The sequence below is a fragment of the Schistocerca cancellata genome, chromosome 2, assembly GCF_023864275.1.
Source record: "Schistocerca cancellata isolate TAMUIC-IGC-003103 chromosome 2, iqSchCanc2.1, whole genome shotgun sequence".
NCBI classification, from domain to species: domain Eukaryota; kingdom Metazoa; phylum Arthropoda; class Insecta; order Orthoptera; family Acrididae; genus Schistocerca; species Schistocerca cancellata.
Window position 1 is genome coordinate 1,149,419,824 of NC_064627.1, and position 19,914 is coordinate 1,149,439,737.

Consider the following 19,914-nt stretch of genomic DNA (forward strand, 5'->3'; position numbering starts at 1 on the left):
GGTCTCAGTAAGATGGTACCATGGCCTATCCTACTAGAAATTTGATTACTGTTTTCAAGGAAATCTTCCTCATGTCCTTGATCTCCTGGTGCACTGACATTCCACAGCCCTATGCTCTCAGGATTTAACTCTATGTGACTACTTTTTATGGGGCTACTTCAAGAATGAGGTGTATAAACCTTGGCCCAGGACCCTATGAACCTTGAGGAATTCAATATATGTTGAAGTGGGTGACATTCCAGAACAGATGCTTCACAAAGTTATGCAGAACTTCTTCTTCAAAACTTCGTGAAATTAACTTCCAGTTGAACCTTACTGATGAAAAAATATATTTCTTTCTTTCTTTGATTAACCTTCAAAGTTAGAGATACTTTCCTGCCCCACCTTGCATAATGATGCATGAAATGCAGCAAAGTTGGAATGAAAACATAATGATCTAGTAACTATATTTCTATCTGAGATAGCATGTCATTATCTTCCCCCAACTTGCATACCACTTGAACAATACAGTTGTGGGAGTACCTGAAATTTAATATGTCATCCAAATCACTTGATATTTTCTGTACAACAGAATAAGCATTATCAAAGTTAAAATTAAAGCAAAAGTCAAGGAATAACTAGATGTCAAATCTAAAAATCTCAGGCCTCACTGGATAGATTTTAAGTAATAGATAATTCTGGATAGAAGAATGAGGTAACTTATGTTTTTCCTTGAACTATTTCAGGTTTTAAAGGATTTATACATACACATTTCAGAAATTTGGTACCCTAATTTCACCAACAGCACAACAGGCAGCTTATACTACTGAATACATATAGAGTTTTAATATGAAATTTTAATTTTTGAGCCAATAAATATTAATTAACTTCATGAAATTAAACTGAGAATCTCTTAATTTCATGTCTTTGATATTCTGCCTCCCACGAATGAACCTTGTAAAACTTGTAAAACCTTGTAAAACAAACAGTCAGGGAGAACAATTTATGAGTCTCTTTTTCCCTAGAACCTCCAATTCATCAACTTTTATCTTCCATATCAATACTAGTTGATTTTGCTTGGAGTGACTGTCTGCTGCAATAACTGCAGTGGTACTTTAGTGCTTGACACAAAGATAGCTGCCATGCCTTCTGCTTGAAGAACCCAGTATCTGTTCATTGAGGGGAGATGAGGTGGTGGCATATAGCACTTGAACCTATATCCTGGATTAAATACCATGTGTCTTCAACATACATGTGACAATATTCCCCGTTTTTCATCAACAAGACAAACAAGACGAACACGATACTGCACTCTATGTGCGCACGTTGCATACAATAAAACACCAACATACTGCACAGGAAGGATGCCAAAACGTGCAAAGAAAGGAAACCTTTCTGATTAAGCAGCTAAACCTACTCCTTGGGAGATCCAGCCAATAATGTTGTACAAGCTTTCTAAAGTTAGCTGAGTTCCTGCTTCTTGTGATAGCAGTTGTTTGCCACACCTATCTTGTGTTCCTCAGTTAATTCATTCTGTATTGCATGGAAGTGGTAAAGAGTAAAGCACACACAAATAATGCTTACTGCAAATCTAGATTTAATTCACTGTGTGGCCATCTTCAGTGCAACAGTGCAAGTTGAAACCTTACAACCACTTATATATACACATAATGTGGACTCAACCTCTGACATGTATAGTCCAGTTGGAACTATGTGTATGTATAAGTGGTTGTAATATTTTAACTTAGATTTGCTGCGCTGAGAGTAGCGACATAGTGACCAGAACCTGGATTTGCAATAAACATTATTTGTGACTAGTTGCTGTACTCTTTAACTTGAAATAAATGCAGATGCTGGGCACATCTGTTTCCACATGGAAACAAACTTGATATATTTTATTTATGTATGAAACAACACAATACATCTGACAATGATAAAGATGTTCCTTTAGTTGAATTAACCAGTTGTGTATTGGAATACACTGTTCATGTTATCAGCCACCATTTATTTAATCTCTACTGTTTTTTTTTTTCTGGATATTACAACTTGCATTGTGGAAGTTTACTATAATGACAGCTAGCTTACACAAGCTCTGTAAGCCTGAAGATGCAGTGGCTGCTGTGAAAGTGGATCTCTGAGATACATGTTACGAAATATTGTGGAATCCGGAGTGTGTTATGAGCTAAAAAGTTCAATAACTTACACATTATTGAGTAACTACTATTTATAAAACTAAAAGGAAAAGTAGGCCTAAATATTTACTTTACCTTTCTGTAGATAACTGAACAACAAGCAATTCTTGCTCTCATTCCAATACGCTGTCCCAACAGATTAACTTGGTGCATCATTGTCATGTTCACAAACAAAACAACTATGAGGGCTCCTGCATACCAAAAGGCCTCTTCCCTTGTGACTGTTGATCCAGGATTAAAGTGCTTCAGTAGGTAACCCAAAAGCACTGGTTTTGCTGTGCTGCATAAGACAGGAATTATTAATTAAACATTTTAATAGTAACAAATGTGAATGATATTAACATATTATGTGTTTCATTAACATAGCATCAAATATTTTGCTGTTCATTTTAAAAAATATATAGATTACTTCACTGATGTTCTGAGCTGAAGCAAAGAAAACCATTTTCATCTACTATGAACTATTTACAGGAGTTGCTTCAGTGTAAGTTAGCTTTTCAGGAAAATTTTGTGGGAGTGACAGAATCAGTAATTGACATTGTACTGAGTGTAGTGGATCTTCATAAAACTACATTCTCTGACTCTTGTTTCCACTGATATTTGCTAATGTCTCACATGTACTTTTGTATAAGTTGTGCCCATAAAGTTTTTTCTGCTGTACAATATCTATATACATGTCATTTATCTAGTACAAGTGCTCCTAGTAAGTGGTGAACCCAGAACTAAAGTGTTGTGGTAGTGGACATATTATTAATCTGTAACTCACTTTATCATGTATCGGTGTGTTGTCTGGGCATAAACTATTGTATGTGCCACTGATGGAGCAATTCATGACATCGAGGATTAGATCAAGGTTCTACAGCTCCTTTCTATGCTACTGCTGTCATGGTATTTTTCACCTCAAGCCAGTATCAACAGAGGCATAATGGGATCACCAATGCAGATTGTGCCATCACATTCAGTGACACTGCCATAGGACATTGTTTCACACAATCAGACAGCAGGACAGTGTGATATCAAAGCAAATGTGAACATACTCTCCATTCAATCACCTGCGAGGATGAGGCTCATACAAGATACAAACTTTCCAAATGACAGCTCTTGCGGACCACACATATCACAATTACAAACTCAGACTCCACTGTTTACGCCCAAATAGCTAGATATGTGGTTCGCTACTATGGAGAACATTTTCATGCAACAGCAGAAGTATGATGCACTTAAACAATTTATGTTTGTGATCTCCAACTTCGACCAAAGTGTTTTTTCAGTAGTGTCACACATTATTTTACACTTCCCTTCATAGAAAGCCTACAGCACCTCAACATGGCATTGATATCTCGATGCAAGAAAGCAACAAATCAGTGCCTAACACAGCTTCTTTATCATGAGGCAAAAGGTCGCCTTCTGACTTATGGAGTCACTTATGCACTATGGTCAATTCTAGTGTTATTTTGGATGCTCTGTTGTTACACATTTGGCAGCAACATTTAACTCCACAGCTGCATTTAACCTTAACTTGTTCACATAAGTCGACCATTATGCTGCAAGTGGTCGACAGAATGCATGTCCTGCTTGCCAGACAACAGGAGGTGCACAACCACTGTTGTTCACTGTTGTTCACTGACCTGACCAACCAACACTCACCAAACATCACTGAGGATCTCTGATTTCTCTGCTCTGCCTTCAAGTAGCTAACTAAACAACTACAGAAGTTGCAACTGCAGAACACAGTGGCAGATGGCTCAGTCAAGCAAACTAACTACTCGCAGAATCTCAGACATCATGAACCTAACTGGTCAGGATTTTGCTGGTTCCACAAGCATTTTGGTTTTCAAGCTCTGAAGTGCAAAGCACCATGCTCCCATCCACATGCCTCTCACAATCTGTTTAAGTATGAAGATTGTCGCAACTGTCAGCAGCTACAGTAAGGGAATGCTACAATATGTGAGTCAACTTACCTGACAACACTCACATACACTACATCTCAAAGACTTTTCATTTCTGATCATTCTACAGGTCTGACATTTTTAGTCAACATCAGGTCAGATGTCAGCACACTGCTTTTTAGTGCCTTTCCCAATGTGTAATGCACTGGTGCAGCTTCCTTGAAAGCAGTCAATGACTCAACCATACAATTAGACCAAAAACAATGGGGTTTGACACTGGACTTTCTACCAATTATGGGTGAAACTTTGTGTTCCTAACAGTGACCAAGCCCTTCCAGGCACCAACTTTGTTATAAAAAGTGTGTTGACTGTGAACTTGTATAAAATATGCCTCATTCTTACAGCCAATGGTTGCATTATTTTTTCGGTCAAGGGACAACTGACATCTTGCTTATACTGCAGGGTGGACAACATCAGCAAGCCTACTTGGATGATGACAGGTGCTGGTGGGTTTACTATCACAGCAGAATCATTCTGGACAGATATCCTGTCCAGGATTTCACAAATTCACTGGCCAGGTGTTAGATTGTCGTAAAGCTTATGAGCAGATACCTGACGCAAAGCTGGACGTATAAAGACTGCAGTGACTGCCCTGTTTGGGCTTCTTGAATTTTTGGTTACACCATTTGAACTTAAAAATCCTGCCCATACTTTGTAGCGTTTTCTGGACTGTGTTGAGTGGGACTACATTACTGCCTTGCTTATCTTGATGACATTTTGGTATTTTCTGAAAACACCCAGGACCATGAGAAACATTTGAAGGGAAGTACCCATGGCGTCACGCCATGTGAAGATAAGTGAGTGTTCGGTGAACCAGTGATAATTTTCCTTGGCTTCAAAATGTCAGCCCATGGCATCTCTTCTTTGCTGGAAAAGTTGGAGGTGTTACCTTCTCTCCCTCAACCTCAGAACTACAAAGACCTCAAGAGGTTTCTCACAGTTGTAAACCCCTATCGTCGACATTTTCCCGGAACTGCTGTCTTTAACGGACCCCCACCCTGGAGCACGTTTGGCCTTAGTAGTGGACACCTGCCAGTTTGTGATCAGTGCAGCACTACATGAAAGAGTGAAAGAACTCTGGCAGCCATTGAATTTTTTGTCACAGAAACTGCAGCCCACTCGCACTCGGAGGAGTGCTTACAACAGGAATCTCCTCACAATGTATGAGAGCATGGAACAGTTCCACCCCTGCATAGAGGCCAGGTGTGTCAGTACTTTCGCTGACCATAAGCCCATCATGGTGGCTTTCTGGAAAGTCAGTGATAAGTGCTGCCCTCATCAGTTACACCATATTGAGTACATACAGGTATGCAAGTTTGCTATCCATATTTACACATTCATGGAACTGACAATATTGTAACAAGCAAGGTGATGCAGTGATTAGTGCACTGGACTCCCATTTAGGAGGACGATGGTTCAAACCCACATATGGCCACCCTGATTTAGGTTTTTCATGATTTCCCTAAATTGTTCCAGGTGAATGCTAGGATGATTCCTTTGGAAGAACACTTGGCCAATTTCCTTCCCTATCCTTGGATTAATCCAAGCTTCTGCTCCTTCTCTGAAGACTCTGATGTTCTGGAATGTTAAATCCTAGTTTTTTTTGTACAGTATCGTGGTAGACTATTTCTTACGTATTAGCAGACTATCCCCATTATTGACCTACACAGAACTTGCCACAGCCTGGTTTCTGATGCACAACCGCAGAGATTGTTAACTGACTTATCCAACAGGATTACAGGTTCTGGTGGAAGCAGCTGGAGGCACAGTTAAAAATATGGCATGATGTCTCTATTACTTGACCTCGACTGTAAACTCAAGTGCTTTTCGACTGCGTCCCCAACCTGTTACCAGCAGAACCAGTGCCATGGAGAAACAAGTGGTAGATCATTCTGCATGGGTTTTGATCAAGAAAGATTAATGGGCCTGCACTTTTACCCAGTGATGATGCAGCACAGTGGCATGTCATGTGCATGTTCCAGTTAGCCAGTTCCTGACATCTACAATGCAGATTTGGTTACATTGGTCAGTTCGGGCCCCTTTCCACATGTGATGGCTATAGGTGCTTACTGACAGTGGTGGACCATTGCACTAGGTGGACAGAGGCCATCCCAATCAAAGACATTTCCACCAACGCAATGGTACAGGCATTCACTGAAATTTAGATGGTGCAGTTTGGGTGCCTCTTTCTCATTACAACCAACAAGGTACAACAAATTAATCTTCATATATTCAGGAACTGTTTATATCATGTGGCTTCTAGAGCAATTGAACCACAAACTACCATACAACAAGTAGTGGCATGGTGGAAAGGTGGCACTGGAACTTAAAGCCATATTAATGAGCCAAGAAGATTCCTGTTAGGTCTATTTATCACACTGAACACTGACACTGGTTACTCGTCAGTGTAGTTGGCATACAGAGAACCACTACATGTACTAGTAGAATTTCTAGCACCAGTTCCACTAGCTGATGCTTGCAGTTATCCAACTTGGTAACAGCTCTGGAAAAAATCGCAAAACCTCATGCTAATGCAGTAGCGAAACATGGTTGTCACCCAGTTTTCATCCACAGGTGTCTCAAAAACTGTTCCCATGTCAAGCTCCTCTCTACAGCCTCAATACACTGGCCTGTCCCCTGTTTTCTGATGTGACACATACATTATTAATATTCTTCTCCAGTGAAAACCAGCCATGGTTTCCATAGAGTGGGTCAAACCCATTTGGGTGCTTCCAACATCTTTCAACACTTTCCCAACACCTTCACCTGTGCCTGTAACAGTAACTATGACCCCAGTGTCACTGGTCAGCTTTACTATGCCTTGGGGGGGGGGGGGGGGGGGGGGAAGCGAATGACACAGTCCAAAATTGATAATTGACAGTGTATTGAGTGCAGTGTATCTTTATAAAACTGCATTCCCGGATTCTTGTTTCTTTTGGTTTTCACTGATGATTCACATGTGCTTTTGTATCAGTTGTGCGCATAAAGTCAAATTTTGCTGTACAGTATCCATGTGTGCATTGTTTATGTAGAACAGGAGATCCTACAAATTTAACTGTTTCTGAAATCGAATTTAGTTTTAGTTGTACAGTTGATGTATAAAGAAACACAAGGGAATCAAACAGTGAAGATTAATTCAAATGAAAAAGAACTTGATTTCTGTATACGTCTGGACATTTGTTTATTGAATTTGGACTACAGATGGAACACATTATTTGAATTGCAAATAATGGAAGGATTAATGGTATCTATTCACTCTACAGTCGAGGTGAATTGTGACTGCCAGGCACATAACAAGATTGAAAATATTACTGAGCTTTTGGACAATGACACACAAACACACACACACACACACACACACACACACACACACACACACACACACACACACACACACACAGATCCACATGCACAGCTAAATTCTCTCAGTCAACAACATTGTCCCATCACTGCAGCCCAACTTTGTTGAGTTGTGGTGTAGAGTGAAGTGTTTGAGAAGAGCAAGGAAATGGAGAAGTGTGCTGAGAAGGGTGGCTGATAGTTGGGAGGCAGAGACAGGAGAGGAATGTGACAGAAGTGTGGCACCAGTCAACATACCCTGATGAAGGCAGTTGAAGTTACATGTAGCACAAAGTGAAGCGGTGGGTTGGTTTATGAAGGACGGGAAGAGACATCAGAGGAAGACTGAAAATTTGGACAGGAAAGTGTAGAATAAAGGTGAGAAGTGGGAGCCATGGGGACAGGTGTGGATGTGGCATAGGGGCTAGTGGAGGCTCAGGTCAGGAGTATTGTGGAATCAAAGAAGTGTTTTATGAAAAAAAGAGAGTATGGAATTTAGGAGGACCCAGATGGCGAAGGTTGTGAAGAGCTTACTGAAGTCAAACAGTCTCCTCTCAGCAACACATTCTGCCACTGGGTGGCCAACATTTTTCTCGACCACAATTTGTTGGTAGTCATTAAATAAGGTGGACAGTCAGCTGGTAGCCAAGCTGTAAGTTGATGCTTATGCTAACAAGCTGTCACTGGGACAGCGTCAATGGAATCTTACGTTTTGGCACAGCTGGAGATGGGCAGGGCCAGAATGGCAGTTGGCCAGCAGTCAAGAGGCAAGCAAGCGGTCTTCACAGGTAAAAGAGTGGATTTTTTTCTGGAGTAGGGTGCAAGGCAGTTACCATTCATCAGGAGAGCTGGAATGGGTGATGCACCAAAGGTGGTGGATTCCACAATATGGAAGATAATGACAACATAGAATCCTTGAAATTACATATTAAATCACAGAATCATTGTACTGTAAATCTAAGCATATAAACATAATCACAGCACTGAGATGCATGTATTGTTACTTAAATAACAATTTTATTGTAAAAACTACACAAGCTACATTGGCACTGTACATGAACAACACAGTATTATTCAAATGTTTATAAATTATGAACTCTTGAATGTTTTGAATGATCTTTACAATAAAGGTGCTGGATGATAGCTGAGGACACTAGCTAATGTCACTGAATGACATTATTTGATGTCTATTTCGTTTACTGAATTGCATCATGTTTTATTTATTGTTAATATGCAAAGAAGGTTGTATACATGGAAGAAGCCTGGAGATACTGACAGGTTCCAGATAGATTATATAATGGTAAGACAGAGATTTAGGAACCAGATTTTAAATTGTAAGACATTTCCAGGGGCAGATATGGATTCTGACCGCAATCTATTGGTTATGACCTGTAGATTAAAACTGAAGAAACTGCAAAAAGGTGGGAATTTAAGGAGATGGGACCTGAATAAACTGACTAAACCAGAGGTTGTACAGAGTTTCAGGGAGAGCATAAGGGAACAATTGACAGGAATGGGGGAACGAAATACAGTAGAAGAAGAATGGGTAGCTTTGAGGGATGAAGTAGTGAAGGCAGCAGAGGATCAACTACGAAAAAAGACGAGGGCTAGTAGAATTCCTTGGGTGACAGAAGAAATACTGAATTTAATTGATGAAAGGAGAAAATATAAAAACGCAGTAAATGAAGCAGGCAAAAAGGAATACAAACGTCTCAAAAATGAGATCGACAGGAAGTGCAAAATGGCTAAGCAGGCATGGCTAGAGGACAAAAGTAAGGATGTAGAGGCTTATCTCACTAGGGGTAAGATAGATGCTGCTTACAGGAAAATTAAACAGACCTTTGGAGAAAAGAGAACCACTTGTATGAATATTAAGAACTCAGATGGAAACCCAGTTCTAAGCAAAGAAGGGAAAGCAGAAAGGTGGAAGGAGTATATAGAGGGTCTATACAAGGGCGATGTACTTGATGACAATGTTATGGAAATGGAAGAGGATGTAGATGAAGATGAAATGGGAAATATAATACTGCGTGAAGAATTTGACAGAGCACTGAAAGACCTGAGTCGAAACAAGGCCCCAGGAGTACACAACATTCCATTAGAACTACTGACAGCCTTGGGAGAGCCAGTCCTGACAAAACTCTACCATCTGGTGAACAAGATGAATGAGACAGGTGAAATACCCTCAGACTTCAAGAAGAATATAATAATTCCAAACCCATGAAAACAGGTGTTGACAAATGTGAAAATTACTGAACTATCAGTTTAATACGTCACGGCTGCAAAATACTAACGCAGATTATTTACAGACGAATGGAAAAACTAGTAGAAGCTGACCTTGGGGAAGATCAGTTTGGATTCCGTAGAAATGTTGAGACACGTGAGGCAATACTGATACTACGACTTATCTTAGAAGCTAGATTAAGGAAAGGCAAACCTACATTTCTAGCATTTGTAGACTTAGAGAAAGCTTTGACAATGTTGACTGGAATACTCTCTTTCAAATTCTAAAGGTGGCAGGGGTAAAATACAGGGAGCGAAAGGCTATTTACAATTTGTACAGAAACCAGATGGCAGTTATAAGAGTCAAGGGACATGAAAGGGAAGCAGTGGTTGGGAAGGGAGTGAGACAGGGTTGTAGCCTCTCCCCGATGTTATTCAATCTGTATCTTGAGCAAGCAGTCAAGGAAACAAAAATTCGGAGTAGGTATTAAAATCCATGGAGAAGAAATAAAAACTTTGAGGTTCGCCAATGACATTGTAATTCTGTCAGAGACAGCAAAGGACTTGGAAGAGCAGTTGAATGGAATGGACAGTGTCTTGAAAGGAGGATATAAGATGAACATCAACAAAAGCAAAACGAGGATAATAGAATGTAGGCGAATTAAGTTGGGTGATGCTGAGGGAATTAGATTAGGAAATGAGACACTTAAAGTAGTAAAGGAGTTCTGCTATTTGGGGAGCAAAATAACTGATGATGGTTGAAGTAGAGAGGATATCAAATCTAGTGGCAATGGCAAGGAAAGTGTTTCTGAAGAAGAGAAATTTGTTAACATCGAGTATAGATTTAAGCATCAGGAAGTCATTTCTGAAAGTATTTGTATGGAGTGTAGCCATGTATGGAAGTGAAGCATGGACGATAAATAGTTTAGACAAGAAGAGAATAGAAGCTTTCGAAATGTGGTGCTACAGAAGAATGCTGAAGATTAGATGGGTACATCACATAACTAATGAGGAGGTATTGAATAGAATTGGGAGAAGAGGAATTTGTGGCACAACTTGACTAGAAGAAGGGATTGGTTGGTAGGACATTTGTTGAGGCATCAAGGGATCACCAATTTAGGATTGGAGGGCAGCGTGGAAGGTAAAAATCGTAGAGGGAGACCAAGAGATGAATACACTAAGCAGATACAGAAGGATATAGGTTGCAGTGGGTACTGGGAGATGAAGAAACTTGCACAGGGTAGAGTAGCATGGAGAGCTGCATCAAACCAGTCTCAGGACTGAAGACCACAACAACAACAACAACAATATGCAAATGTTCAGAACATCAATTCCTCCACATTTACACATAGACTGAATGCAGCACTACACTCCTTCAACCTTTCCCTATTTATCTGTGTGTTATATTTATATGAAATATTAATTCAACAGCAAGGAACAAAATTGGTAAATAACATATGTGACATGGTTGTATATGAAAATGATGTTGCAGTTACTGAAATTGATACTTTGAAGGAAGGAATCTGTGTGTTCTTTTCTATAGAGGCATGAAAGCTGGTGGCTTTTGATGGAGATACAAATTCAATGGGTATACACTGATGTGAAAAAAGTCAGGGGATGCTTCCTAATATCAAGTTGGACCTGCTTTGGCACAGTGTAGTGCAGCTGCTTGATACGGCATGGACTCAACCAGAAATATTGAGCCAACTTACCTTTATAGCTGTCCATAACTGTGAATGTCTTGCTGGCACAGGATTTGTGCATAAAATTACCTCTCAGATATTCACTGAGATTCGTGTTGAGTGATCTGAATGGCCAAATCGTTCGCTCACTTGTCCAGAATGTTCTTCACACCAATTCTGAACAACTGTGGCCTGATGACATGGTGCATTATCATCCATAAAAATTCCATCGTTGTTTGGAAACAGGAAGTCCTTGAGTGGCTGCAAATGGTTTCCGTGCAGCCGAACATAACCATTTCCAATCACTGATCAGTTCAGTTGAACCAGAGGTTCCAGTCCATTCCACGTTAAAACAGTCCACACCATTATGGAGACACCACCTGCTTGCACAGTGGTCTTGATCTATGACTTCAAGGGGTCTGTGCCACACTCAAACCCTACCATCAGCTCTTACCACCCAAAATCAGGACTTATCACACTAGGCCATGATTTTCCAATCATCTAGGGTCCAACCAATATGGTCACAAGCCCAGGAGATGCACTGCAGCCCATGTCAAGTTGTTAGCAAACACACTCACGTCAGTCATCTGCTGCCGTAGCCCATTAGCGCAATATTTCACTGCACTGTTCTAATAGATATATTCACCATACATCCCACATTGATTTCTGGATTTTTTCCCACAGTGTTGCTCATCTGTTAGCACTGACAACTCTACACAAGAGCTGCTGCTCTTGGTCATTAAGTGAAGGCCCTAGCCACTGCGTTGTCTGCAGTGTGAGGTAATGACTGAATTTTGGTATTCTTGGCGTGCTATTGACACTGTGGGTCTGGAATACTGAGTTCACTAATGACTTCTGAAACGAAATGTCCCACGTGTCTAGCTTCTACAACTATTCTTCCATTCAAAATCAGCTAATTCCCGTAGTGGTACAGCCGTTATTCTGTCAGGCACCTTTTCACATGAATCACTTGAGTGCAAATACAGCTCCACCAACACACTGTCCTTTTATACCTTATACACGATGCTACCACCATATGTGCAAGTGCATATCACTATCCCATTACTTTTGTCACCTCAGTGTACTGGAGACAAATCAGGGCATAGGAATTTGATTATTCTATTAATGATTGGACATCATATCGCAAAATACTGAAAATGTTTGTGCCTCATATGTCGGCACAGGAAAAGTTTAAAGCAACAAGTGAACTTGAAGGAAGAAAAGGTAAAACAGGGGTGAGAGAAGAATTTAATGAGTTATTTATGGGAGACTGTTATATTAATGGCTTCTCTGAAGTAAATACGTGTGCATAAAATAAAGGAAGGGATATTGTAAATGTTATGTGAAGGGAGAAATGTTTGAAGATAAGGGAAGAAATTAATAATGTGCAGCCTGTTATCAAGAGTAATGTTTCTAATGAGCTAGAGGATGTGTTTCTCAAGTCAATAAATATGGTTTTAGTTTATTAGAGTAGTGTTGGGAGTAATTTTTGAGATGAAAAAGTGAGTTGGTTGGTTGATCTGGGGGAGAGGGGTCAAACAGCAAAGCCATTGATCCTGAGCAAGTGAGTACATCTCTTAATGCAGAAAATATCATGCCAACGAGCTCTAGGAATTTGGTACATAAGCATAAGGCTCTATTGAGTTGCAAAGAAAAATGACTTGAATTTCAGGAAGAGATGAAGTGATGAAAAGTGTAGTTTAAAAAAATTATCAATGGCAAATAATGTGCTATAAAATGCAACGAAAACACAGTTGTTTTTTTCTGCAACAGGAACTGTAATGTGTAGATATACTTTTATACAAAGTTGATGTGTAGTGTGTAGGAATTTGTGTTATGTTGATGTTTGTGTAATTTATGGGTGCAAACCATACCATAATCTACTACAAGAATATGAAGGAACAGTATTTGTTGTATGAAGGTACATATGAAGGTACGACTCTGGTTTGTGGATGTAGATAAGAAGGTACACAGTTTTGTTGCCCAGAGGTAGAGGAGGAGGCACACTTTTAGTGCGAGGAGGTCGGTTGCTAGTGACAGAAAAGTTTCATTCATTTCACTGTAAGAATATATTTTGTGTGACTACTTCATTGGAGTAGCACGATAAGTTTATTATGTGTAATTTTGCATGGATTATACATGTTGTGTATGTAGATACTCAATGTGACAAGGAAATCATTTGTGTATTGATGGGTTAAATCCATTGTGTTTTAAGATTGTAAGAGAATATTTTTGTGTAAGTTGAAGTTAACAGTAAATATGGGATACACTTAAGCACATATTTGTGTGTTATAACTCATCAGCTGCTGCAAATCAATTTAAGTTGTGAAGAGATTTTAATTTGAATTGCTAGTGTTATGCAGCTGTAATAAAGATTAATCATGATTGGTTGCTGAGTTCTATGGATTCTGCCACCTTGAAAGCCAGGATTTCTAGTGGAAGTATGGATGAAATGTTAGCAGAATATCTAATCCAAAGAAATTAGTTGCCAATGGGGCTGAAATGTTAGCAAAATATCTAATCCAAAGAAATTAATTGCCAATTGTTTAAGTTATTTTTGCATTGTTATTTATGTTATGCTTGCATTGATTCTACTGGGGACAGCATCCAGTGCCTGAATTATGAGGATTCATTGTGTTGAATCATTATGGGGAACTATACCACAATCACATTTTGACAACACAAATCTATCCATCCCAATGATGAGCTGAGAATCTGTATGCATGTGGACATAGTATGTGGTTGCTGGAGGCATAAAATCCAGCGCATCTTCTGGAGGACAAGAGGTAGTAGGAACCAACTCTCAATTCCAGAATGACAGAATAGTGAAGTGAAAGGCATGTACATGTGCAATGAAAGGATGTTTATTTTATTTATTTATTTTTATTTATTGCATTTGTAGTGCAATTCACAAAACTAAATATTTTCATGGGTAATTTACGATTAATTGTAAATGTTATTGAGCCCAAACTACCTAAAGTGAAAGCACACATATGAAATGAGTGCCACAGCACAAAAGACTGAATTATTTTATAAGTTTCCTAGTCCACTTTTTAAATACTTTATTTATTATGTTTTTCTAAGTAATTTTGTCTGTATGTCATATCATTTGAAACTCTGGTTCATACACCACCACAACATATTTTACAGAACCGCTCTGACACTACTGAAAGGTACCATATTACGTATGATAATGGTGAAATTTAGTGCTCCTTTATATGTCAGTTAGCAAGCTAAGTAACACATAAAGCAGAGGTGTGTAAGTTAATAGATATGCTGGCAAGCTGTCACAGGGCTAGAGGTAATCGGTCAATAGAGTAATATGGCTTATAATGGTGGCTAAAGAATACTTTGAAATTATGTAATAAACCACAGAATCATCATATTGGAAATCTAAGTATGGGGTGAGCATGAAGTCTTCCCCTGATTATAAAAATTTATAACAGAATAACCGTTTAATATAATAAGTTACATTTGGTGCCGTTACATTGGTTAGTGTTACTATTTTTTTATTTTTTTAAAAATTTTTATTTATTTATTTATTTATTTATTTTTTTGAGACCACTTATGTTAGTAAATCTCAAAGTGTGTGCCCTTGGTAGCTCGGAGAATGTCGAGGCGGTATTCCAGTTCCTGCCAGGTGTTTCGAAACATGTGTTCGGTCACAGTACCCACAGCAGCTTGTATCCTAGCCTTCAGTTCATCGACGTCAGCAACTGGTGTGACAAAGACTCTGTCCTTCATATAGCCTCAGAAAAAAAGTCAAGGGGCGTATTGTCTGCTGGAGAGTGGCGTGGCCAGGGTGTTGGACCATTCCTTCCAATCCACTCTCCAGACATTATGCCCCTTGACCTTTTTTTCTGGGGTATATCAAGCACAGAGTCTTTGTCACACCAGTCGCTGACATCAACGAACTGAAGCTAGGCTACAAGCTGCTGTGGGTACTGTGACTGAACATGTTTCGAAACTCCTGGCTTAACAGGAATACTGCCTCGACACTCTCCGAGCTACCAAGGGCACGCACTTTGAGATTTACTAACATAACCTATGTAAAGGCATCAAATGTAAATTATTATATCAAACAGTTATTCTGTAATAAATTGTTATAATCAGGGCAAGACTTTGTGCTCACCCTCCATATAAGCCAAATAATAACAATTTTATTGTGAAAACCATAGAAGCTACACTGGCACTCTATATGAGCAATATTATACAAACTCTTATAAAATACAAACTCTTGAATACTTTAAGTGATATTTATACCCAAATGTTGGGCAATAACTAAAGACACTAGCTACCATCACTGAAGGTCACTCTCTGACATCTACTTTATGTACTCAATTACAGCATGTTTTACTTACTGTTAATTATGCAAATGTTCAGAACATCATCTCCTTTCCACATTTACATAAAGAACATCAACTCCTCCACACTCACACATAAAGTGAATGCAGCATGACATTCCTGTAACCTTTCCCTGCTGTACCTGCTTGTTACATGAGTAGCTGACAAAGTGATTTCTCATTAATTATTGAAATGTTAATTCAACATTTAATAACAATGCAAATCACTTGAAAGTGGTACTTTATATGTAAAATCCCATAATGCCATTGAATAGATCACAAAGAGACTCATCTATTTATTGCAAATTATGTACTAATAATGTTTTCTTTTTTATTAATATTTGAGATAGGCACTTCTTTGAACATATAAATTGTATCTGTAAATTGTTTATATTTTAAATGGTGATCTATTTTGTTGGTCATTGTAAATCTGACTGGCTTGGAAAAGGCATAAAAGGGCACGCCAATAGCCACTCCTGATCATTCTGTTGTGAGCAGTCACCGCAGAAACTTGTTTGTCGAAATTCTGTTGGATAGTTTTGGAACTTGTAAAGTGCTACGTTTGTATGGCAAGTGGCCATGCATATACTTTAACATTCAGCTGGACTCACAAAAATCTGGGTCTAAATTGAACTATTCGTGAATGTCTGATAGTGTTCTGGGTTGGACTTAGAATTATGCTGGCTGCATTTAAGGATTGCTATTAGTAAGCCTGTTAGAGTATGTGCTTGATTACACGAATTTAGACATGTTAATCAAAAAATTGGACTTTGAACATCTGTGAACTGGCAATTAATTTACGGCCAGTTTAGCAGAATGGGACTACATATTTCACCCACTACAGGTGTTCAGCTGAGCTATGGAGAATCTGCTACTGCTTTGTGATGTACATAAGAAATCTTGACGGCATTTTTGTAATTACTGTTATTTTACTTTATGCTGGTGTGGCGGTTATTGACTACAAGAGTTGACGGCCTCATCTTTGAGAATGAACTTCTGTGAAAACTGTTGATCTCAGTGTGTTCCGAACTCTGTGTTTGAGCGGATGTGTTTCTACCGACATGATCAAAATGAAGTTAATTCATTATAAATGAGCAAATACTTAATATTGGGTTGGATATTATTGTAAGTAACATCTCGACCTCCATACTGTATATGCATGCATTGTAGGACCAGCATTTCGATTCATTATTTGTTTTATCAGATGAGTGAATCAACTGTCTGTTTAATGGTGAGTGGATAACCGTACAGTTCAATTGGTTCAATTTGTGCACTTAAATTATCATTCTGTTAAGTTGCAATGCACATAGGAAAAGCTAAGAAAAAGTTACTGAGCCCATGTGAGCATTCATTTTCATATCCCCAAAAATTCCTACACTCAGGTGAATTGACCAGTTCTTACTGTGTCTCATTGATATGTAGCTATGAAATACTATGGTTTTTCATTTTGTAAAGTGCAAAATTTTACATTTCTGAACATTTAAATCAAGTGCCAACCTTTGCACCACTTGGAAATCTTATTAAGCTCTGACTGAATGTTTGTGCTGCTTTTCTCAGACAGTAATTCACTACAGATGACAGTATCATTTGTGTAAAAGCTTGCATGGTCATTAATATATAACACAAACCAGAGTGAAAATCTCATTCTTGAAACATCCCCTAGGCTGTAGCTAAGCCATGTCCCCACAATATCCTTTCTTACAGGAGTGCTAGTTGTGCAAGGTTCGCAGAAGAGCTTCTGTGAAGTTTGGAAGGCAGGAGACAGGGTACTGGCAGAACTGAAATTGTGGGGATGGGTCATGAGTCAAGCTTGGGTAGCTCAGATGGTAGAGCACTTGCCTGCGAAAGGCAAAGGTCCCGAGTTTGAGTCTCAGTCTGGCGCACAGTTTTAATCTGCCAGGAAGTTTCATACCAGCACACACTCCACTGCAGAGTGAAAATCTCATTCTGGAATATATAACATGAACGGCATGGGTCCCAACATATTTTCATTGGATGCATCCAAAGTTCCTTCTACAATTGTTGATGGCTCTCCATCCAGGATAACATGGTACAGTCTTCCTACCAAGAAATCCTCAGGCCAGTCACAAACTTCACTTGATAATCCGTACGACCTTGCTTTTGACAACAAGCATATGGGTGGTACTGAATCAGATGCTTTTTGGAAGTCGAACAATACTATAGCTGCCTGACTGGCTTGATCAATTGCTTTCAGGAGGCCATGTGAGAAGAGCAGAATTTGGGTTTCATGTGATAGATGTCTTCAGATGCCAGACTGATTGGCATGGAGAGGCAGTCATTATATTCAAGATACCTCATTAAATCTGAGCTCATAGTATACTCAAAGAGTCTATAACAAATAGATGTCAAGGTAATTTTATGGTAGTTTTGTGCTTCTCCTGCCCTTCCTGAATATGGGTGTGACCTGTGCTTTCTTCCTTCAAGGGCTTTGGTTAAATGAGGGGCTAACTTAGCCATAAATTCTGTACATGTCTGACAGGGATTTCACTGGGCTCTGGAGATTTTTCCTTGGTTGAAGGACTGGCACAGATTTCGTTTAGGTTTGTGAAGTGAACTGAGGAGCTATGTGAAAGAGAAGTAGCAGCTCACAGGTCTAGAAAGCCAACAGTGGCAGGGAGAGTCGTGCTGAGCCCATGCTCCTCCATAGTACATCCAAAAGGTGACTTTGACAGACGATGGTAAGCCAGCTGGTCAGTTCCAAGTGACCCATCTGGGCCAGAACATGGCATATATCTGTTTCTTTGGAAGTTTCTTTGCAGTGACAATACATCTTGAATGGTCCCTATCATTACCAACTGTTCTACTTGGTACATATTTACTCAGTGCATGGTCAACTATTCTTTTGCACTTGAATCCTACTTCTTTCACATACTCCAGTTCAGAGCTAAATGTTCGAAGTTTCTCACTGAGATTTAACACTACTACCTCTTTATCTAGTTTACTGAACATACATACTTTCTGCTTGTTTTAGTTCACCTTCGTACTTTGGTAATCATTGTTGTTAGAACTGCCTCATGGTCACTGATAGCATCAGATCTATGACATTTCCAAACACGGGGCAAAAACTTGATAGTGCCCCCCCCCCTCCCCCTCAATCGTTTAAGATAGGATATCAAAAGTTTTTTTAAAAAATTGACCTTTCAAAACTATGTTCATTTTATAGTGCACATCTTCCTGAACTGTTTGATATGTTGCCTCATCAAAGTTCGTAAAACGTTTTGCTGTGTGAAAAATCAAAATGTCATTATCTAATACTGAAAAAACTGTTAATACAAATACTTTATAATTAATTGAATTCCTCAACTGCCAACAGGTGTTGTTGACATACCTTGATGGGGACAGCTGAAAATGTGGCCCTGACTGGGACTCGAACCCGGGATCTCCTGCTTACATGGCAGATGCAGGAGATCCCGGGTTCGAGTCCTGGTCAGGACATACATTTTCAGCTGTCCCCATCGAGGTATGTCAACAACACTTGTCTGCAGCTGAGAGTTTCAATTAATTATCATTTATTCTAGAGAAGCTGCATGGTCATCAATGGTATCTGTTCTTTCGAGAACAGTTACTATCTTCATAAATACAAATAGTATCCAAGACTTGATTTCATTGCATCTATTTTGCCACTGTCTGCTACATAAAATGAAAGAGGCCTTTCTAATGTTGCAGCAATTGTTAACATGAGCCAAACAAGCAAGACTGTTTTGGCACAAACGGTCATTTATATCTATCTCATTTACATAAATAACACAACAGAATATAGTTCACAAAGTACCAATACCAAATGCCTATTAGGCCTACTAAAAGCAAAAAGTTTTGTTAGGAAATAGTTTCACATTTCATTCAAATGCTCCTGATTCTCAAGCACGAGATCGAAAAGCAGTAGTACTATGAAATTTCTATAGAGATTTGGAATCGTCATAATCTTCCATATAATTTGTGTGATGTCCCCATTTCTTCTCCTAGCTCATTTTAACAAATAATCTTATCATCACTAATTCTGTGACAATTCCTAACATTGTCATAAGTTATTCTCCAGTTAACTCCACTAAGCCTGCCAGAATCAACGCTTTAGTTATCCCGCGTTTATTCTCTGGTTAGTCATTATTACATGTTTGTACAACACATTTTCTGCGTTATTCCGAAATCTTAAGCAGCTGCTACCGGGGACTGTATTTACTACTAGCCC

At 39.1% G+C, this 19,914-nt stretch overlaps 1 protein-coding gene across 1 annotated transcript in view; it reads right to left on the reverse strand.

Moving 5' to 3' along the window:
- Window positions 1-19,914, reverse strand: part of LOC126163185 (ATP-binding cassette sub-family C member 4-like) — a 173,701-nt gene that overhangs the window by 94,315 nt on the left and 59,472 nt on the right. Inside the window, exon 4 of the mRNA XM_049920136.1 lies at window positions 2,247-2,451. Within this exon, the coding sequence (XP_049776093.1) occupies window positions 2,247-2,451 (205 nt within the window). The remainder of the gene's footprint in view (window positions 1-2,246; window positions 2,452-19,914) is intronic.